The following is a 20,399-nucleotide window of genomic DNA, read 5'->3' on the forward strand; positions in this document are numbered from 1 at the left end:
GGATCTCCATTCAGCTGTCCCTCGTGGGTGCGCTCTTCTAGGGGGGTTGGGGTGGCAGCCTGGGCTGACCCTGAGCTCCCTGGCCTCATACAGCGTGAGAAGGGGGCCATGTGGGCAGTGCAGGACACCCCTACCCAGCCATGCCACCCAGGGGACTGGTCCAGCTGCCAGTCTACCTGAGAGTCAGTCTTCTTGCTGAGCCAAAGAACTGACTGCTGGGATGGAGGTGGGGGCCAGATTCCCTCAGCTGCCTGCCCAGCTTCCAGGGAAGGCTGAGAGGACCAGCTCTTCAGGACCTGGGCCCACTTCCCCCAGGCCTTGACCTGAAGATCCAGTGGCTTAGTCACTGGTGCTCTGAGAACTCTGACCCAGGGCTGTGTAGGCCAAGCCACAGGAAGTGGACTCCCTTGGCCTTGGCCTGTTAGGCCTGCAGCAGCAGCAGCAGCGGGACTGCTGGTCCCCTCATCACCTTTGGCCTGCCCTCCTACCTGGGCTGGGGACCCAAGACTGCTACCTCCAGGAGCCTCACCTGCAGCTAGTGGTCGCTCCTGTGGCTGCACCAGTTTCCCCAGCTGCCCTCCCTGCAGCGCCAGTGTTCTCACTCTCCCCCAATCCAAGCCCTGGGCCAGGCCCAGAGTTCAACGTCTTCAAAAAGTTTCTGCAGCTGCTGGTGCCATGGTGTCAGCATCTCCCTCTGTTGCAGAGGAAGCCAAGGCTTGGGGAATCAGCTGGGTGTTGAATCAGGGCAGTAGGACCTTCATGAAGGGTCCTTGGTTGACCAGCTCTGCCAGCATCAATACCAGTAGAGCTGTGGTAGCCCTGGCCTTGGGAACTCAGTCCCAGGTGGCGGGAACAGGAGCCCTGCTTGTGGCTGCACCACCAGGCACCCCTGGGATCCAAAGCTGGGAGTGAGAGTAGCAGGAAGGAGGGAGCAAGCTCCTCCATCTGGGTTGAGGAGGGAGGACTTCCTGGAGGAGGTGGTGGAGGAAGGGTCCTTCAAGGATGAGCAAGAGTTCCTGACTAGCAGGAAAGAAGTTATTAGCAGAGCAAACCTCAGCAGCGAAGGCACATGAAAAGGGAGAGGGAGTGGTGTTTGGTGTGGCAGAGGCTGGGAGAGGACGCAGGGCTGGTGTGGAGGCTGCAGGGCTGAATGCTGGGTCCAGGAGCTTGCACAGGTAGCAACGAGAGCCCACCTGCCTGGAATGAGCTTCTTGCACCTTAAGGGCAAGGGACTGTCATTCACAGCTCGATAGACTCAGCCTGAGGGTCCAGTACCTGGGGTGGGCCTGGCTGTCAGATCCTCACGTGCCGCTGGAGGCACACTGGATGTCAGTCTTTGCAACAACCCTACGCGGAGGAAGCCCAGCTCCAGGGAGTGTGCGCGTCGTGCACGTGGCGGGATCTGGGTGCAGGGGCTTCCAGGGCGGCACTGCTCCATTTCCTCAGGCAAAATACTAACAACAGCGTTTTCCGTGATTACGAAAATAAAATTTACTCGACCAAAATGTCAGTCCTTAAATTTATAAAGCCGGCCGACCCCGACGGGCGCCCCGGCACAGGCCCAGCCCTGTCTTCCCGCTCCGGGGCATGGACAGCCTGCGGCCCCGCCTGCCCCCTGCCCCCTGCCCCCAGCCCCGGCTCCGAGCGGAGCGACCAGCCCGCCCCGCGGCGCGCATGCGGGGCCGGAAGGCACAGCCGGCTGGGCGGAGCCAGCGGCGGGGGAGGGGAGCTGGCGGGCCTCGGATTGACGGGCGGCGTGGGCGGGACTGCGCCGGGTGGGCGGGGCTCCGTGGCAGCCCGCGCGTCGTCCGGGAGCCGCCCCTCGCGCAGTGTCGTAGCTCAGCCTCGCGCCAGGTGAGGGCGCCGCTCCCAGGAACCCGCACGCGGCCGCCGCAGCGTTTCCCGGGGCGGGTTTGGCGGGCGGACCGGGGCTGTGCGGAGCGGAAGTGGGCGGCTGCGCGACCTGTGCAGAGCGGAGCTGCGGGCGGGACCTGGCCGAGCTGGAGGGCGCGGGGGAGCGGGGCCCGGCCGGCCCGCGAGGCCCGGGGGAGCGGACTTCTGGGGCGCCTGCAGCGTCAGCGGCGGCGCCGGGGGAACGGGGCGGGGATGGGGCGCCGAGCCGGGCGGCGGCCGGGGCCTCGGCCATGTTCGCGGGGCTGCAGGACCTGGGCGTGGCCAACGGCGAGGACCTGAAGGAGACCCTGACCAACTGCACCGAACCGCTTAAGGCCATCGAGCAGTTCCAGGTGAGGCGGGGCCGCGGGCGCCGGGCCCAGGAGGCTGCCCGGGGCGGCGGGAGTCCGGCCAGCGGGCGAGGCGCTTGGGAAGTTGGGAGTTTCTGGCTTTCTTCTCGTAGCTGCGTTCTGTTCCACCGGCTGGAGTACCGGAATGTCCTGAGCTGGGACCTCGTTGCTGGAGGAAGGGGTGGTTTCCCATTTTTGCGGTTGCCGCCACCGCTGCTGCGAACCTCCGTGGACACGTTTCTTTGTGGACTCGGGGCATCTGGGGTGCATGGGCAGACTTGGCTGCGGTTGCAGCTTCTGTTGTCGCCCCAGTCAGCCAGATCTATCCGCACTCACTTCTTCCTCAGACAGAGAATGGCGTGCTGCTGCCCTCCCTGCAGTCGGCCCTGCCCTTCTTGGACCTACACGGGACGCCGCGGCTGGAGTTCCACCAGTCGGTGTTTGATGAGCTGCGGGACAAACTGTTGGAGCGAGTGTCAGCCATTGCCTCGGAGGGGAAGGCTGAGGAAAGGTAGGTCTCCGCTTGCCAAGGTGGGCAGATGAGATGTGCAGCCCACTTTGCAGCCTAGTTACTGATTCGGCGGCTTTTGTCATCCCCTTGGTACAAGGTACAAGAAGCTGGAAGACCTTCTGGAGAAGAGCTTTTCTCTGGTCAAGATGCCGTCTTTGCAGCCAGTTGTGATGTGTGTCATGAAGCACCTGCCCAAGGTAAAAGTCAAGAGTGGGTCTCCTGCATACCCTTGGTTGGTGGAAGTAGCATTGTGCATGTGGTCCAGACAGCTGCTTAGCTCCAAGGAGGTTTCATAGGCTGCTGTCCCAGTGGAGTGCTGTCCTGGCTTCTGCCAGACAAGCCACATGGAGACTGAAGCTTGGCACTTGACTCGGAGTTGGGGCCCTTTCTGGGAAAGAGCTGTTGGAATTCAGCGTGTCTGCCTGCACCTAGTCGGACCTGGGGTGCCGGTCCTAGATGCCCCTATCCGGTGGGGCTGCGTTCGAGGCAGTCTCTGTGGCCTGTCTTGACGGAGATGCAGGGACACAGGCACCACTCACAGGAGGCCTGTGGTGTCCTGCAGGTTCCTGAGAAGAAGCTGAAGCTGGTGATGGCTGACAAGGAGCTGTACCGAGCCTGCGCCGTGGAGGTGAAGCGGCAGATCTGGCAGGACAACCAGGCACTCTTTGGGGACGAGGTCTCCCCACTGCTGAAGCAGTACATCCTGGAGAAGGAGAGTGCGCTCTTCAGCACGGAGCTCTCCGTCCTGCACAACTTCTTCAGTCCTTCCCCCAAGACCAGGCGCCAGGGCGAGGTGAGGGAGGGCGCCGACCCGCGGCAGCCCCTTAGCTGCCTGGGGAGCAACGCCCTGCTGTCCTTGCGTGTTTGGGCCGTTCTGCTCCTGAAGGAGGGGGCTTGTATGCGGGGCTGGAAGGAAGCTTGCTGGTTTTTGTGTTTGTATTTTGCTTTTCGAAAAGTGATGCGTGAAGAATGTTAAAATCTACAGAAAGGCTTTTAATGAAAAGTGACAACTGCTCTCCTGCTTCTAAACAGCAAGTTGTTTGATTCTTAAACTTTCAAATGTTTAAATAACTTGTTAATGTGGTTGAAATTGAGTTCTTCATTTTTTATTCTTTAGAAGACAGTGTTCAAGGTTTCACCCATTAGTAACATTGGCATTATTCTAAACTCCAATTTGCAGTTATTGGCTTTTTTTTTTTTTGAGACAGAGTCTCACTCTTTTGCCTAGGCTAGAGTGAGTGCCGTGGCGTCAGCCTAGCTCACAGCAACCTCAAACTCCTGGGTTCAAGTGATCCTTCTGCCTTAGCCTCCCGAGTAGCTGGGACTACAGGCATGCGCCACCATGCCCGGCTAATTTCTCTATATATTTTTAGTTGTCCAATTAATTTTTTTCTATTTTTAGTAGAGATGGGGTCTCGCTCTTGCTCAGGCTGGTTTCGAACTCCTGAGCTCAAACAATCCGCCTGCCTCAGCCTCCCAGAGAGCTAGGATTACAGGCGTGAGCCACCGCGCCTGGCCTATTGGGTTTTTTTATATCGAGATTTCCTAATTAGCTAATTTCGTACTAGCACCATTCAGTATAAAGTCTCTGTGGGGAGCTGAGGCCTCTGGGCCTGTCTGAGGGAGACGCAGGGACACAGGCACCACTCACAGGAGGCCTGTGGTGTCGTGCAGATTCTGGAGAAGAAGTTGAAGCAGCTATAGGAGTTACTTAAAATTTCCTAGTATCCACGTTAAGAAGAAAAAGAAGGAATAGATGAGGTAAATTTTATGTATTTATTTTTTAGAGAGAGGGTCTCACTGTGTTGCCCAGGCTGGAGCGCAATGGCACGAGCGCAGCTCACTGCAGCCTCCAACTCCTGGGCTCGAGTGATCCTACTGCCTCAGCCTCCCAAAGTGCTGGGATGCCAGGTGTGAGCCATCACTGTGGCTTTTAATATGTTTTCTTTAGCCCAGTGTAGCCAGAGTAATATTTTTCAGCACGTAATCGACGTGAAAGCGTATTATTGAGTTATGATGCTTTTTCATTGGTGGTCACTAAGTTTTTGAAATCAGATGTATCTTTCACACTTACAACACATCTCAGTTGTCAGATTTCAAACTCTGAAGAGTCAGGTGTGGCTCGTGGCTCCAGTTGGGCAGGAAGGGTCCTGGCCACGCACCGGTGGCTGTTGGGGTTGGGGGGCAGGTGGTGGCTATTTCCACCCTCCTGATTGTTCCCAGCTCAGACCCTTCATAGGCCCCTTTCTCCTTCCGCTGCTGTCAGACAGAGCCCTCAGCCTCTGCATGCTGCCCTTTTCCCACCTCCTGTCCCAGTGGCTTAGTGCCACTGTGATCTGCTTTGTCCTGGGTTGATCCTCTCTCACAGTTATGTTTTACACACATAAGAAACACAAATCATAGAACATCTAGGACAGCAGAAAGGTTTTCAGGGAGAAGCTTCCTTCCCAGTCCCCCCACTCCCCTTTTGCAGTGGGCGCTGCCCTGGCCCCAGGTGCATCACTGCCCTGCATGTTGCTGGTCACTGCCCCTGTCTGAGGCCCCCACTATGGGGCTTGTGTCTCCAGGTCATGTCACGACGCTGGCCTCTCTCAGACCGGACGTGGCGCTGCAGTATTCCCATCTGCTGCTCACATGGAGGGCGGTGGTCCCCCGGGTTGTCTTCCCTGAGGTTTCTGATGGTCCTTTGGTTTCTTCCCTGTCCCAGCTTTCAGCTCTCCCCTCTGTCCTGGACCTCACATTCTTCCTGGACTTTCTGCTCTCACATGATGGGCTGTTTCTGGGTCTGCTGCTTAGCCGGTGGCCTACACTGTGGGTTTTTTTTTTTTTTTTTTTTTTTTGAGTGGTGTCCTGCTATATGGTCCAGGCTGGTCATGAATTCCTGGGCTCCAGTGATCCTCCCGCCTTAGCCTGGCAGGCAGCTGGGACTGCAGGCAGCACCACCGCGCCCACCTGCAACGTGCTGCACTCATCACACTGTTTTTTGTATTTCTCAACTTTCTTTTTTTGGTTTCATCCTCTTTTTGTTGGGGTACATCCTCAAAAAAACCTTGATGAAAGCGTTCAGAGTGCTAACGCACCTGAAATTTATTTTGTTTAGACTTCACAGTCGTTTGGCTAAATTTAGAATTGTAGTTTCAAAATTTCGAAGGCTTTTCTCACTGTTTCCAGGCATCTGCTTTTGCAGATGGGTCTGAAGCTGCTCAGATTCTCATTACTTGGTTGGTGGCCTTTCTTTCTGGAAACTTCAGTCACTATTCTTGGTGTGCTGTGGTTTTCCAGTGCTGTGATGGCCGGGTAACGCACTGCCTTGCGGTCCTGGGGTGTGGGTCAGTTGTTTGGGCTGTGGGTTCTGTACCCAGCTGGCCTACGGGTGGGTTGTTCACTTGTGAGGTGAGTGTAGGTCCCTGAGACAGGCCAGATCAGCCCATCGGGTCCCTGAGACCTGCTGGCAAGAGTCCGTGGCAGGGGCCTTCGAGGGTGAACTGCTGGGCCAGCCACTGGCTCCTGCCCCCCTTGCTGCCCTCGCCACTTGCTGTGTCCAGCCTGGTGCCTGTTGGGCATTTGCTGTGTCCACCGTCCTGGGCTTGCCCTGAGCGTCTTTCGCAGCGTGGGCCGAAGGCTGTTAGCCAAGGCCAGCTAGCAGCTGAGTGGAGCTTCCTTGGTCAGCTGCCGCAGCAGGACGGGAATCTCTTGAGAGTCCCGTGTCAGAGGAGGGGTGAGGTGGGTGACCCCTGCCAAGGGTTGGGCACTGTGTCCCTGCACAGCCCTTCAGTGGTGAGGGGACTTGCATGTTGGTGTTTGTGCTCCAGACTCTGGGGGGCTTGTCCTCTGCTCTGTGGCCCTGGGTGCTGGTCGTGGGACCAGAGGTGGCCACGCAGCTTCGAGCTGAGGGAGCCAGTCTGGGCTGGGGTGGGCAGGCTTGAGGGAAGGGCAGTGAGGCTGCACAGGCCCTGGCCCAGGCCCCCAGGCCACGGCATCCTGGCTGTGTGTCCTCCTCTGGGCCCGAGTCTGCCCCCTGCTGGCAACTGACAACTTTCTCTCACAGCTGCCTCTGGGCCTGGCCTCCACCTGACTTCGCAGGCAAGGGGTTGGGGTACCGGCAGGGGTCACATCGGGTCATAGACCAGTGGCTTTTCAGAGAACCATGGGGACTGATGTGGAGTCAGCACTTTAAAAATAACAGACCTGCCATGATCGGACAGGGTGCCAGCATCTCACCAAGAGGAGGAAACACTTTATACCGAAACACGTAGGAAGGACAGTTGTCCTCGGGCTCTGTGTGATGGCTGTGTACCCTCCTCGGGACGGGGCCTGACGGCTGGTCTCGCTGCCAGGTGGTGCGGAGGCTGACGCAGATGGTGGGGAAGAGCGTGAAGCTGTACGACATGGTGCTGCAGTTTCTGCGCACGCTCTTCCTACGCACGAGGAACGTGCACTACTGCACGCTGCGGGCTGAGCTGCTCATGTCCCTGCACGACCTGGACGTGGGCGACATCTGCACCGTGGACCCCTGCCACAAGGTAGCGCCACCCTCGCCCTCCTGCTCCTGGCTTCTCTCCTCCCCTCCGGCTCCATGCACCCATCGTGCTGTGTGCCGGCCCCTCGGCACCTCCGCAGACCCTGGTGGGTGTTGTCCATGGCATCTGAGCCAGAGACCTGGCTGTCCCTGTGACACTCTCTCGCCTCTTCCAGCCCTTTCTCTGTTTCAGTGGGCGCAGGGCTGCAGCCACACCTGGACCCTTGCCCTGGCCTCCTCCCAACTTTCCAGCCTGCCTCTGGCCCTCCCCTGCCCCAGAGCTCCCAGGGACTCTGGTGTCACATGCTCAGCCTTTCGTTGCTTGGAGGGCTGCAGTGGCCGCCCCACGCTGGGGGTGCCTTGAGGAGCCCCTCTTCAGAAAAAACAAGGGTCGCCTCCTCACTGTGCGCCCTGACCCTTGCTGCTTTTGCCGCGAGGCATGGGGAGTGCTCTCTGTGGTCGGCGGGACGGTGGCCTGCGCCTGAGTGAGAGGCGAGGGCCTCAGTCTCTGGCCATCCTGGGGGTCCGGCCATGTCCTCACGGTGCTTCCCGCAGTTCACCTGGTGCCTGGACGCCTGCATCCGAGAGCGGTTTGTGGACAGCAAGCGAGCCCGGGAGCTGCAGGGCTTCCTCGACGGAGTGAAGAAGGGCCAGGAGCAGGTCCTCGGGTGAGGGTTGCTTCCACGGGTCCTGGCCCCGGGGCCGCCGGCGGAGCACTTGGCTTCCGCCGTGGGTCACTGCGGGGTGTTGCAGCTTTAGGAGTGCTGCCAGGCACTGTGGGGGACGGTTGTGCGGAATGAGTCTGGGTAGTCCCCCCGTTCCCCCCCCACCCCACCCCCCGCCCAGCTTGGGGCCCAGGGCTGGGCTCTGGCGTCCCTGCCTGCAAGCTGAGGGTAGGAGCGCAAGTGCTGCCTGGTGCCACCCCAGTCACTTTGCCTGTCAGAATTGTCTCTGGAGGACCCTGGCTGAATCTGATAGAGTCCGAGTCAGGATTTCAGAACCAAAATGTGACCTTAATTTTTTTTTGACTTCTTAACTCTTTAGTGTGAAAGATATTTGAGTAAGTTAAAGATAAATTATGAACCGTAAGCTTTTCTTTGAAAGAAATCCAGGATGGAACTGGCCTGCTCTGTGCGGAGAGGCTGGCTCTCTGGAGCCAGTCCCCGAGGTCCCTGGGGGCGGCCGGGCTTCCCGGGTTCATGCTGAGGGCCGGTTCCTCTCAGGGACTTGTCCATGATCCTGTGCGACCCGTTTGCCATCAACACGTTGGCGCTGAGCACCATCAGACACCTGCAGGAGCTGGTCGGCCAGGAGACGCTGCCCAGGGTGAGCGCACACTCCTCGGTGGCCGCTGGGTGGGCGTGTGGGCGTGGGCTCTTGTGGCCACACTGCGACGGCCCAGGTGAAGGCCACACTTGCCACTCGTGAGGTTGGTATATCGTGGCCTTGGGCGCCAGAGACCCCACTGGGTAACAAGTGGGGTCAGAGCCCAGGACGTTGGCGGCGGGTGCTGAGGCCGCCGCTCCTGCAGGACAGCCCCGACCTCCTCCTGCTGCTCCGGCTGCTGGCGCTGGGCCAGGGCGCCTGGGACATGATCGACAGCCAGGTCTTCAAGGAGCCCAAGATGGTAACGTGACCCCTGTGGGCCCGACCACTGTCCCAGGAGAGGCCGCGGGCTGTAGTGGGGAGTGGAGGGCGGGCTGGGCGTTTCTGAGGCCCTTTTGGTCCCAAAGCTTCCTTCCTGGAGGCACCAACCGTCCTTTTGGGAAAATGCCTGCTGGGGTGTCCTGGGGCATCTCCGGGGACTGGCTGGCCATGGTGTGGCCGCTACTCCAGGTGGACCCAGCCCAGGAGGGGCTTCACGTGGGCAGCCAAGCTCACGGCCAGGTTGGGAGTTCGAGGAGACAGCACTGGGTGGGGGTCTCAGGAGGTGGGAAGGAGGGACCTGGGGACCAGGAAAGTGGGGCGTGGGGCTGCGGTGGGGGATGGGGCAGGTCTGCAGCCCACGGGCTCCCTGCCTCCAGGAGGTGGAGCTCATCACCAGGTTCCTGCCGATGCTCATGTCCTTTGTGGTGGACGACCACACCTTCAACGTGGATCAGAAGCTTCCGGCCGAGGAGAAGGCCCCCATCACGTACCCAAACACCCTTCCTGAGAGTTTCACTAAGTACGGCTGACAGCGGCTTGAGGGGAGCAGGCGGGAAGGGGTGTCTGGGTGGGGCTGCCGTGGGGCGGGGCGGGGTCTGGGCAGGTCTGACTGTGCCCCCGACCCCTCGGGCAGGTTTCTGCAGGAGCAGCGCATGGCCTGCGAGGTGGGGCTGTACTACGTCCTGCATGTCACCAAGCAGAGGAACAAGAACGCGCTCCTCCGACTGCTGCCTGGGCTTGGTGAGTCTCCACCGGGATGCCCAGCTCCTGCACCCGCCGGCGAGGGGCCCTGGGGCCCCAGAGGAGTCACAGATGGCCCCTCTTCCTATCTCCGCCTGTGATTTTGCTAGCTTGGTTTTCACCTTCAAGTTTTTGTCTGCAGTTTACTTTAGTAGGGAAGTGAGGGGGGGCTCAGTGCTGTTTTTTCAGATTCCTCCCTGGGTCTTCTAGTTCTTTCCCACAAAAAGGTGATGCAGCAACCACCTTTATTTTGTCTGGACTGGCAGCAAGGTTCAGAGGATGGAGAAAGCTCATGTCCCAGCCCCTCAAGGCAGTGGCAAGCCCACCTCCCCTGGGAGCCTCTAGCGGGGACGGGTCGTTGCAAGTCAGGAAGAAGAGGGAAGGGTCCAAGTGGACCCCTTCAAGAGTAACACAGGTCCTGTTGGGGAGATGGGACCTCTGCCGCATTCTGTGTCCTCACCATGACACAGGCCCTGGGGTCTTGCTGACTCAGGGATTTGGAGGTTTCTTCAGAAAGATTTTACAGGTTTTTTGCTGGCTTGGTCCATTTTGTGCTACTATAACAGAATAGCCAAGACAGGTTCGTGTGTAAAGACAGATTTCTTACAGTTCTGCAGACTGGGAAGTCCAAGGTCAAGTGGCTGCATCTGGTGAAGCACTTTTTGCTACGTCATCCTAGGTGGAAGGCAGCAGGGCAAGTTAGGGTGCACAGGGGGGCAGGGCAGAGAGAGACAAAGAAACAGACAGAGAGACAGACAGCGAGACATTCAGAGACAGAGACATTAAGAGACAGATATGCAGAGACAGAGAGGCATTAAGAAACGGGCAGAGACAGATGGAGAAAGGGGCCAAACTTATCCTTTTATCGGGAACCTGCTCCCCAGATGGCCACGTTAATCCTTTCGTGAGGGCGGAGCCCTCGTGACCTAATCACCTCTGAAAGGTCCAGCTCTCTGCACGCTGGGCCGGGGTCGGGTTTCCAGCGCGTGAACTTGGGGAACGTGGTCAGACCACGGCACTTGTCAGGCGTGCTTCCCGGTCACTGGTGTTTGAGGATGCCACATGCATCTGCTCTCCAGGTTCTGTGTGGAGGAAGCTGTCGGGGGCGCTAATCTGTACCCAGCCGCCGTCCAGCCAAGCACTCTTAGCCTGGCGTTAATTCCCTGTGGCTGGAACCAATTACCACAGACCTAGCGGCAAAAACAACACAAACGTCATCCTGCAGTGCTAGAGGTCAGAGGTCTGACTGAGGCTCCTGGGGCCAAAATGGATGAGTGGGCCGGTTCCTCTTGGAGGCTCCAGGGAGAGCCGTTCCTGCTGTGCACAGGGCAGCTGGTCTGTGTTTTGAGACTTGTAAGGACACAGAGTAAGTGACTTTGAATCGCCTTGTTCTTCCGCTCATCTCAGCACTGTCATCGGCCACGTGCTGTTGGGGCCCGTGATGGGCTGCAGAACCGTGCTGGTCCGGGAGATCACCCACCGCATTTTACTGTATCTTTTCTGTGTTAGAGGCACGAATACTCAGCCGTGCCGCTTGCTGACGGTGTTCAGTGCGGCAACGTGCCGCACAGGTGTGTAGCCAGGAGCTGGCTGGCTGCAGGCTGTGCCACCGGGTCTGTGCGAACTCTGTGCGCGTCACACTCTCGCAAGGACGGAATCGCCTGACCACGCGTTTCTCAGAACGTCCCCGTCGTTAGTCCGTGCGCGACTGTCCTTGTTTCTTTCTCCCGTCTAGTTGTGGTGGCTGGAAACAGGCTAGAAACAGCCGTGTGGTTTGTCCCACCTTTGGCGGGGGCGTCGGTGTCCCCCAGGACGGCTTTGCTGCCCCACGGCCAGCATGTGTCTTTCTAATCACCTTTGGGGAAGAGCTCGCTTATTCTTACATTTTTAGTGAGTTCTAGTAAGAACAGATGTCGATTTTTAGAATTGTTTCCTGTTTATTTTTTTACTTTTATGGTGGGAATTTCTGAACAAATGGAAAAACAGTACAGTATGGTGAAGACCCAGGGTGATAGCCAGCCTCCGTGGGGTCGCTGCTTCTCAGGGTGACGTCTGGGCATAAATCCGAGACGTCTCAACGTGCCAGCTCCAAGCACTCAGGAGGCATCTCTACAAAAGGAGACTTTTAAAAAGTGGCTGCAGACCGTGCTCACATCTGAGTCGGGGTCACCAGTTTCTTTGTGCCAAATGCCCAGCAGTGGCCACATTTCCCTGATGGTCTCATGACATTTTTGTGCCAATGGTTCAAATCAGGATTGGAGAGCAGGCGCGGCGGTGGCGCACCTGAGTCCCAGCTACTGGGACAGGGGCGGGAGGATGCTCGAGCCCGGGGTTCGAGGCTGCAGTGAGCTGATGACGCTGCTGCACTCCAGCCTGGGCGACCGGGTGAGACTTTCGACTCTGAAAGGAAAAAGAACAAATCAGGGTTGGAGTGGGGCCACCTCTGCTGCTGGCACTGACTTCGTGCCTCTTCTAACCCCGGGGACTTGGACTTGCTGGAGGAATCGGGGCACTTACGGGATGGGATCTTGCTGGTCAGGACCAGGTGTCTGCCTGAACACCCTGTGACCACGCTGGCCCTCAGGTGGCTGAGACCGGTCAGCTGTGTTGCAGGGGTGCCTCTTGGAGGGGCCCGGCCTCCCTGACACGTTCTGGGCATTCTGTGGGTGCAAGTGGCGTCGGCCAGAACTGTCCTCACGAAGTCCCCTGTCCAGGGCTGCTGCTCCTGGGTGTTGAGAAATGTCCCGTGTGCATCTGTACCCCCCACCCATGTGGCCTGGCCGGGCTCCTTCTGGCATCAGTCGATGGGAGGGACTGTCCTCCGTCCCTGCAGGTGACCCTGCGTGCCTCGAGGCTCTGGGTGGCTTTGGCTTTCGTGCCATTGGTCGAGAGAGAGAAAGAGAGAGAGAGAGAGAGAGAGAGAGATTGACTCATCTTTGGGTACTTTTGCGACCTCTGTTGTGTTTGGTGTCTGGCTTCACAAAAAGAATTTGGACATTTTTCTTCGTTGTCTTTCCTGTGGAATAATTGAGATGGTGGTTCGGTAGAGCTCGTTCGAGACCGGAGCTTTGGCGCTCCCCTGTGTTGCTTCTCTAGTTAGTGGTCTGTTCGGGTTTTCTGTCTTCTGACGTCAGTTTAGTCCAGAGTCCCGTGGCACAGCCTTGAGGGAGGGGGAGAGTCCTCCTCCAGCCCTCGCCTCCCCCTCAGGGCTCAGCCCTGCTTCCTCCACCCCTGGCCAGGCCCTTTCCCGTCTGTCTACTGAACTCTCCTCCTCACCTGCCAAGACCCTGTTCTGACCTCAGGTCAACTGAGAACCCCGTCTGAGCACCCCAGGAGTGCGCACGGTCTCCCCAGATGCAAATCCCTGAGGGCAGAGGTCGCCTGCTCGGGGGTGGGGCCCGGCCGACGCCTGCTCTGGTTGCAGTGGAGACCTTTGGTGACCTGGCCTTCAGTGACATCTTCCTTCACCTGCTCACGGGGAACCTTGCGCTGCTGGCTGACGAATTTGCCCTGGAGGATTTCTGCAGCTGCCTCTTCGATGGCTTCTTCCTCGCGGCCTCACCAAGGTAGGCGCGCGGGCCGGGGCCAGCTGGGCACGGCGGGGCCCGGCTCTGCTCTCCGTTCTTGTCCACGGCACCCTGGGAGGTAGCTGGTTTCCCGTCCTGCAGAGAGGGGCCGCAGGGGTGCCTGTGCTGGCCCTGCAGGGTGCCCGGGCACGGCTGGGGCGGGCCCTGTCTCAGAGGCTGTGCCCGCCTGCGGGCGGCAGGGCCTGGGAAGGAAGCCAGGTCTGTGGCCGCCCCCCCACCCCCCAGGAAGGAGAATGTGCACCGGCACGTGCTGCGGCTGCTCCTCCACCTGCACCCCAGGGTGGCCCCGTCCAAGCTGGAGGCCTTGCAGAAGGCCCTGGAGCCCACAGGCCAGGTGGGTGCCCCCCCGGGGCTTTGCGAGTTGACGTGCCCGCTCAGCACCAGCCTCCGGCCCTGGCCGCGTTGGTGTCTGGGGGGCGCGATCTTCCGTGTGACCGTGGGGTCCACCCTGTGCGCGCTGCCGCCCCCTAACTGTGGGTTCCCTGCAGAGTGGAGAGGCCGTGAAGGAACTGTACTCCCAGCTCGGCGAGAAGCTGGAGCAGCTGGACCACCGCAAGCCCAGCCCAGCCCAGGCTGCGGAAACGCCTACCCTGGAGCTGCCCCTCCCCAGCGCGCCCGCCCCGGCCGGACTCTGAGGCTCCTCTGGGGGCTGCTCGGGAGTGGGGGCCCCTCCTGGGGCGTGTCTTGGACAGCCCGGAGAAGAGGCTGCCCTTGGACCCACACATAGTACAGGCAGCGGCTGCTCCCCGGGCTGGGGGCGCTGCCGGCCACACGTGGGACCCACGTGCCTGCCCCAGGGCCCTGGCTGGCGGGGAGCACGACGCCTGCTTGTCCTTGCACAGCACGGAAAGCTCGTCACACCTGCTGTGCACCCTGGGTTTGCGTGGCCGTAGCAGAGACAGATGGCAGTGGCAGGGATTAGGAAAAGCCATCTGCTTTCCAAGGGGCAAGGGCGGGGCCTGGGTTGACAAGGGGTGGAGCCTCCCGGGGAGGCTACAAGGGGAGGGTGGTGCCACCATGTTGGCACAACCTGGCAGAAGCCCAGGGTTTCCGGCCGCGGGGCTGCGGAGATGGCACTGTTCCTGCCGTGGAGCGGGCGCAGCCTCGAGCCTGGCCCGCGCCGTGGCGGAAGGTCCCGCTGACCGAAGGCCCCCGGGCAGCCTCCCTTCCCAGAGCGCCCACGTAGCAGGTGTGTAGCAGGCATGGCAAAGAAAGCCCAGGCCCCCACGTGCTGCCTCGGTTTACCTTTGGAGCTGAGTGCTTCTCCTCGTTCAGCTGCACCTTCTCGACCTGCCACGTGGGGGCAGCTGGTGCACACATGAAATTTTCGTTTATGTAAATAAAAGGCATTTTGGTAAATCCTGCGGATGACATGTCTCTGTGCTGGCGGTGGACGCAGCGTTCCTATGGGGCCTTCAGCGTTGTGGGCCGCAGTCTCTGGACTGCTTGGCAGGTGACCGCTCTTGGGAGGCTGTAGGAAGCCCCCGCAGGGCCTTGCAGACGCTCCTTTGTTTCCACACTGAGGGCAGGTGAGCAGCCCCTCCCCCCGCACAGATGAGGGGCTGTGAACCCCCAGGAGGGCCAAGGATGAGCTCAAGGTCATGGGCAGAGCTGGAGCTGCTCTGAGCAGAAGAGACCACTCAGCTGGGTGGCAGTTGGCGGTGTCATTCCCTGGGTGGCCTAGGGGAAGACGCCCCATGGCGCACTCTGCTGTCTCCTCAGGGACACCTGCCAAGGCTGAGTAAGTCGGGAGCCGATGCACACGACATAAGCCTACCCCACAGTGCTGGGTCGGGAGAGGTGGGCGAGTTCGGGACCCTCTGGGCTCTGCTGCATGGGAAGTCCTGCCTGGGGCTCGTGGTCTGCACCGCCAGGTCGTGCCTTGGTTTGCCCTGTGGTGTCTTCTCTGAGAGCTCCAGGGTGGGCAGGGAAGTCCCAGGCTGAGGGCTCTGGTGGGAGCAGGGGGCACAGACAGTGTGGGGCCACCCAGGATGGAGAGGCTGGCCTGGCCTGGCTGTGGGGAGGCCGGCACGTGGGTTCTGCGCGTGGTTAGAAGGCAGGGCCGTAGGGTTTCCAGACAGATGGGAACTTACCTGGTGGGCTGTCAGGACGATCGGGGCTGGTGGCGCTGGACAGGCATTGCAGTGGGGTTCTGAGCACAGGAGACGGCTAGGGTGTGGGTCTCACATCATTGGCCTGTGGTGCCTGAAGCATGAGACCTGGCGGGTGAGGCTTTGGGCTGCCCACCAGGCAGGGCCGGGGGGTGGGCAGCTGATGGGGGCATCTCAGCAGCCCAGGGAGGAGGGTCAGGCTGTGTGGGGGTCAGCCGTGGGGGGCGGTAGGGGGAGGAGAAGCCTGGAAACCGTGTGAGAAGCAAGGGGGTGTGGTGTGGGTGCTTGGGCAAGAGTGCATGTTTTGGTTTTTCTTTTAAGGCGGAAGAAATACATGTTTCTAGGCTGGTGAGAATGAGCTGGCAGGGTAGAAAGTGGACAGCGTTGTGGGGTGGCTAGATCAGCGCGTGAGCCAGAGGGCCGTCCTCGGGGAAGGAGGCGGGCTGGCGGTGCGTTCCTCGTCCCCTTCCAGCAGCTTCTGTTTCCTCAGTCTGGGCTGAGAGGCAGGGCAGGGTGGAGGTGTGCAGGGGAGTGGACAAGGAGCAAAGCGGAGGTGTGAGGAGCAGCCCACCTGGTGTGGTCCCTGTGTGGTCCCTGGGCCCTGCGGCTCACGGTCAAGGTGGACAGACTGGTCCTTGCGGCTGGGCTCCTCCGGCCTCGTCCAGGTGCAGGCTGTGCAGGCGGGAAGCTGGCCGTCCAGGCCCTGTGGCCCCAGCACGGAGCTGGGGGTCCTTCAGGGGCCCTGGGAGAGCTGTGGGAAGGGGGCAGGCCTGTTTCCAGGTGGGCCAAGGGCTGCCTCTGCCAGCGGCCAACCCGCCAAACCCTTGGGTCCCCAGCCCAGCACCGTCACCAGGGCGAGGCGGGGTTGGAGGAGCTGATGCCTGCCCTCGTGGGTCAAGGGGGGATCTGAGCCCTGGGCACCCGGCACCCCCGTTTTGGGAGGCCTCCCTCCCACCTGCCCACCCAGCCGCAGCTCTGCTGCTCCCCCAGGATTCATAGCCCAACCTCCACACACACGACCGTGTCCTTAGCCTCTTCCCTGAACAGACCCTTCGCCTCTCCCCCAGGCCTTGCCTGTGGGACTGTTCTCTCAAGACTCCCAGCCTCCTCCTCCGTCCTGGTCCCAGGCTGCAGCGCCATGGGCATGCCCTGAGAACCAGGGGTGGAAGTCCTCAAGCACCCAGCCCCGCACAGGGTGCGGCAGCGGGCCCCTGGGCACCAGGCCTGCCTCCCGGAGGGAGCCTGTGGTTCCTCGCCCCAGGGAGCTGGGCTTGTGGGGAGCAGGGACAGACAAGCCTTCGGACCCCACACCCTGGAGAGAGTGGACAGCCCTGGCCCACAGTGGACTTTCCCTGCTGGGTGGGTGCAGGGAGGTGAGCAGAGCCTGGAAGGAAGTCCAGGGTGGCCAAGGTGTGGCAGCAGGAGGGGCCCAGGCTCCGCAGCGGGGAGGGTGGGCAGGGGCAGTACGGGCTGGGGGGCCAGGCTTGGCTGAATGGCCCCGGCCAGCCTTGGAAGGAGCAGGGACCACCAGTGCAGAGACGGGCGTGGGGGTGGGGCCACCGGCAAGTGGGGGGTGGGAAGGGTCCGAGCACCTACTCTTGGCCCAGGTTCTTTCTAAATTTGCTTCCCAACGCCCACAGGGACCCTGAGCCACATGCGAGGGTCAATTCCCAGTTCTAGAACATTGTCCCAGCGTGTGCTGTCCTGTCTTGGGCAGGGAGCTCCAAGCTGAGGGACAGAGGAAGGTGGAGAAAAAGGAAATAAGCCCTCGTCTGAGGCCCCAGATCAGGGTCAGAGGAGGGAAGAGAAAGGGGGCAGAGAATAAGGGAGGCCGTTGGGGGGCTCTCGGCCGAGCACTAGCACGACCCTGCCTGCCCTTCCACTCCTGCCCTGTGGGGGTGGGTCAGGGCCGGAGGAGATGTCCAGGGCGAGTGGTGGTCCCTGGAGGACAGCGCGAGTGCAGGGAGCCCAGGTGTGGAGCAGGGCACGCGGGAGGAGCCTGGACTGGGCGTGGAGAGCACAGAGGGGAGGTGACTTGCTGGCCAGGGCAGCTCGGCCTCCCCCTCTGGCGCCTCCGTCCAGCCCAAGTCCCGCCTGGCCGCACCCCCTGACTCACTTCCTCTGCACAGAAGCGGAAACCTACCCAGAGCTTCCTCTGCCCCGATGCTCCCTGGGGACCCGCAGGTGCTGCTGCCCCCTCCAGGCCTGAGCTGGCCCAGGAGGCCCGTGACACCCTCCCAGGGAGCCTGGCATTTCCTGCTTCCTGAGCCACAGGCCCCAGCGCCTGGTGCGGGCAGGGGGCGGTGGAGCTAGGGGGAGCCGCTGCTGCAGGTATTGGGGTGGGCTGGGGGCGGGGGCCCAGGCCAGCCCCTGCCATTGGGGGTCCCTTCCCTGCCTGCTGGGGCTCTTCTCTCTGTCCACCTCCGCCCGCAGCCGCTGCCCTGTTAGTATTGGCAGGACCCCGGTTTTGGCGTGGGCGACTGGGGGGTGCTGGGAGGCCTGGGCTGAACCAAGGGACAGGCCTGGGGCCCATTCTCACAATCCTCAATTCTGGCCAGACACCCCCCTCAAGTGTTCTTGAGTGTGTAGGGGGCGCCTTTGAACTCCCGGGGGTGCTCCTGGGGCCACGGTCCAGTCGGAGCTGCGGGTGGGGGCTGGGTCCGGCCTGACCTTTCTTCACCCTAATTGGCACATGGTCGGCCACTGAACTCCGCCTCCAGGAAGCGGGTCGGCCGCGGATAAGCTGCACCCCCACCCCAAGCCACCCCAGCCACTTCCTCAGGGCCCGCGGCCCTTTATCGGAGGACCTGAGAGATTTGCATTGGGGCCCGCGGAGGAACCGCTTCCCGGTCAGCGGGCGAGGCCGGAGCCAGGCGCTGGCCGGAGCAGCCCAGGCCGCACCCCGCGGGGCTCCCGGGGTAAGATCACTCGGGGAGGGCTCCAGCCGGCACCCGGCGGCGGCTGCGGGGTGAGGCCGTGGCGGGAGTCCAGAGACCCTCCTCGTCTTCCTGTTGCAGGGAGGGCGATCTGCATGCCCAGCGCGCTCCTGCGCCATGGACCGCGGCCAGCCCAGCCTGGAACCCGCGGCCGCGGCCGCCCGAGCCTCGGGTCCGTGTGTGATCGCGCCCGTGCGCGCCGTGCTCCGCCTCCGCCGCCGGGTGTGCGTCCTGCGCCAGCGGCGCCTCCTGCCGCCCGGCGCGGGGCCCGTCGCCGGGAGCGGGGCGCCCAGGCTGGGCTGCAGCTCCGGGGCGTCGCACGCAAACCTAGACCAGCCACAATTCTTCACCTTCGATGGCCCGGTGGAGCTGTCCTCGAGGACGCCGCGCAAGAGGCGCCGGCGCAGCCGCGTGGTGCTTTACCCGGAGACCTCACGCAAATGTCGGCCGCGAGTGGAGCGCAGGAGCCGCGCGCAGCGCTGCCTGCTGCTGCTCGTCGCCATCGTGGGCTTCCAGGTACTCAACGCCATCGAGAACCTGGACGATAACGCACAGCGCTACGACCTCGACGGGCTGGAGAAGACACTGCAGCGCACCGTGTTCGGCCAGCCGGCCGCCGTGGGGCGCATCGTGGCGCTGATGCGAGACTACTTGGCCACGCACGTGCACAGTCGTCCGCTCCTCCTGGCGCTGCACGGGCCCAGCGGCGTGGGCAAGAGCCACGTGGGCCGCCTGCTGGCACGCCACTTCCGCGCCGTGCTCGAGGACGGAGCGCTCGTGCTGCAGTACCACGCGGGGCACCACTGCCCCGAGCCGCGCGCCCCGCAGGACTGCCGCGAGGAGCTGGCGCGGCGCGTGGCCGACGTGGTGGCGCGGGCCGAGGCGGAGGAGAAGACCCCACTCTTGGTGCTGGACGAGGTGGAGCTCATGCCGCCGCCGCTGCTGGACGAGCTTCACAGCTTCCTGCAGCCGCAGCGCTCCCACCACTTCCACAACGCCATCTACGTGCTCCTCAGCCGCGCTGGGGGCGCCGAGATCACGCGCTTTGTGCTGCAGAACGCGTCCCGCGCGCTGTCCCTGCGCCCCGACGGCGCCCATGGGGCCGGGGCCGCAGCAGCACAGGCCGAGGAGGACCTGCGCGCCAGCCTGCGAGCACTCCTGGCGCGCGACCACCCGCTGTGGCAGGCCGCGGCCATTGTGCCCTTCCTGCTGCTGGACAAGCGGGACGTGGTCAGCTGCTTCCGCGACGAGATGGCCGGCGAGGGCTTCTTTCCGGAGCAGGCCCGCGCCGAGCGCCTGGCCACGCAGCTCAGCTACTACCGGGTTGCCGACCGTGAGTTTGCGGTCACTGGCTGCAAGCAGGTGGTGGCCAAGGTGAACCTCTTGTAGCCTGGGCACAGGCTCTGCGGACCAGCCGGCGTGAGGGGACGTTTGAGTGGATGGTGGCAGTAGGAGGGCAGTCGAGAACCCTGCGGACTTGTCCAGGCCCCCTGGGTCCCCTAATAAATTCGCAGTGGAGCTAAGGAGGCTGGTGGGGGTGGGCCAGCCCTGCGCTCTCCAGTTGCAGCCCCACACCCCCTAGGAGCCCTGGGTCTGTCCCTGGGGTCGTCAGGAGAGCTGCCAGTCTCCTGTCCTTGACTTGGCCATGGCCCTCAGCAGCGGGTCCTGGGCATGGCCGCCCGGGGAGGTGGGCAGTCTGTTCCCATGGTGCCGGGAGGGTCTGGGGGATGGGCAGCTCCCAGCGTCACACAATGGGGATGTGAACCCCAGCTTTAGGGGGCCTGCGGCAGCTTCCCGCCCACACACACTCAGTGCCAGGGTGGGGACCTCACCCCTGCCACCCTGACCCTTTCCTGGCCACTGGCTCTGGAGACGACACCCAGTGGAGTCGCAGCCAACGATGGCGACAGCGACGGTACTCAGGGGTCCTCATCCTTGGCTCCACCCACCCCGTGCTCTGCTTGCCTGGAAGCAGAGAGGAGGCGGCCTCACGCAGCCTCTCCCCTCCCCCCAGACGCCCACCCCGAGCCTGGCCCCTCCAGGTCGGGCTCCCCAGATGATCTGTGCCGTCTGGTCACCCCGGTTGCGCGCCCCTCCAACCCCG

The 20,399-nt window shown here is 62.0% G+C and overlaps 3 protein-coding genes across 4 annotated transcripts in view; all 3 read left to right on the forward strand.

The window, feature by feature from the left end:
* The window catches only part of LOC105818661 (uncharacterized protein C9orf173-like), a 2,349-nt gene extending 1,924 nt beyond the window's left edge, over window positions 1-425 (forward strand). The window contains exon 4 of the mRNA XM_012654737.1: window positions 316-425. Within this exon, the coding sequence (XP_012510191.1) occupies window positions 316-425 (110 nt within the window). The remainder of the gene's footprint in view (window positions 1-315) is intronic.
* Window positions 426-1,935: 1,510 nt separating this feature from the next.
* On the forward strand, window positions 1,936-14,578 carry NELFB (negative elongation factor complex member B). Its single transcript, XM_012654771.1, has 13 exons — window positions 1,936-2,246; window positions 2,591-2,754; window positions 2,852-2,951; window positions 3,317-3,547; window positions 7,092-7,277; window positions 7,829-7,941; window positions 8,497-8,599; window positions 8,805-8,900; window positions 9,298-9,440; window positions 9,555-9,661; window positions 13,086-13,227; window positions 13,474-13,582; window positions 13,737-14,578. The coding sequence occupies exons 1-13, from the start codon at window positions 2,145-2,147 to the stop codon at window positions 13,881-13,883; spliced, it is 1,743 nt and encodes a 580-aa protein (XP_012510225.1). The 5' UTR covers window positions 1,936-2,144; the 3' UTR covers window positions 13,884-14,578.
* A 2,959-nt stretch (window positions 14,579-17,537) lies between these two features.
* TOR4A (torsin family 4, member A) lies at window positions 17,538-19,698 on the forward strand. 2 transcript variants are annotated; one of them, XM_012654772.1, is made up of 2 exons: window positions 17,538-17,690; window positions 18,377-19,698. In XM_012654772.1, the coding sequence occupies exon 2, from the start codon at window positions 18,413-18,415 to the stop codon at window positions 19,682-19,684; it is 1,272 nt and encodes a 423-aa protein (XP_012510226.1). In that variant the 5' UTR covers window positions 17,538-17,690; window positions 18,377-18,412; the 3' UTR covers window positions 19,685-19,698. The 2 variants fall into 2 exon arrangements, with proteins under 2 accessions (XP_012510226.1, XP_012510227.1); XM_012654773.1 differs by lacking the exon at window positions 17,538-17,690 and adding an exon at window positions 17,919-18,277.
* Window positions 19,699-20,399: the final 701 nt, after the last annotated feature.

This window comes from Propithecus coquereli, unplaced genomic scaffold, assembly GCF_000956105.1.
Source record: "Propithecus coquereli isolate 6110/MARCELLA unplaced genomic scaffold, Pcoq_1.0 Scaffold449, whole genome shotgun sequence".
Taxonomy (NCBI): domain Eukaryota; kingdom Metazoa; phylum Chordata; class Mammalia; order Primates; family Indriidae; genus Propithecus; species Propithecus coquereli.

What these genes read in the sequence shown, in the direction of transcription:
- NELFB (XM_012654771.1), top strand. Translation starts at nt 2,145, where the DNA reads ATGTTCGCGGGGCTGCAGGACCTGGGCGTGGCCAACGGCGAGGACCTG. An exon ending in TCTTCAAGGAGCCCAAGATG is followed by an intron (nt 8,901 to 9,297) that starts GTAACGTGACCC and finishes CCCTGCCTCCAG; the next exon opens with GAGGTGGAGCTCATCACCAG. An exon ending in CCGACTGCTGCCTGGGCTTG is followed by an intron (nt 9,662 to 13,085) that starts GTGAGTCTCCAC and finishes CTCTGGTTGCAG; the next exon opens with TGGAGACCTTTGGTGACCTG.
- TOR4A (XM_012654772.1), top strand. Translation starts at nt 18,413, where the DNA reads ATGGACCGCGGCCAGCCCAGCCTGGAACCCGCGGCCGCGGCCGCCCGA.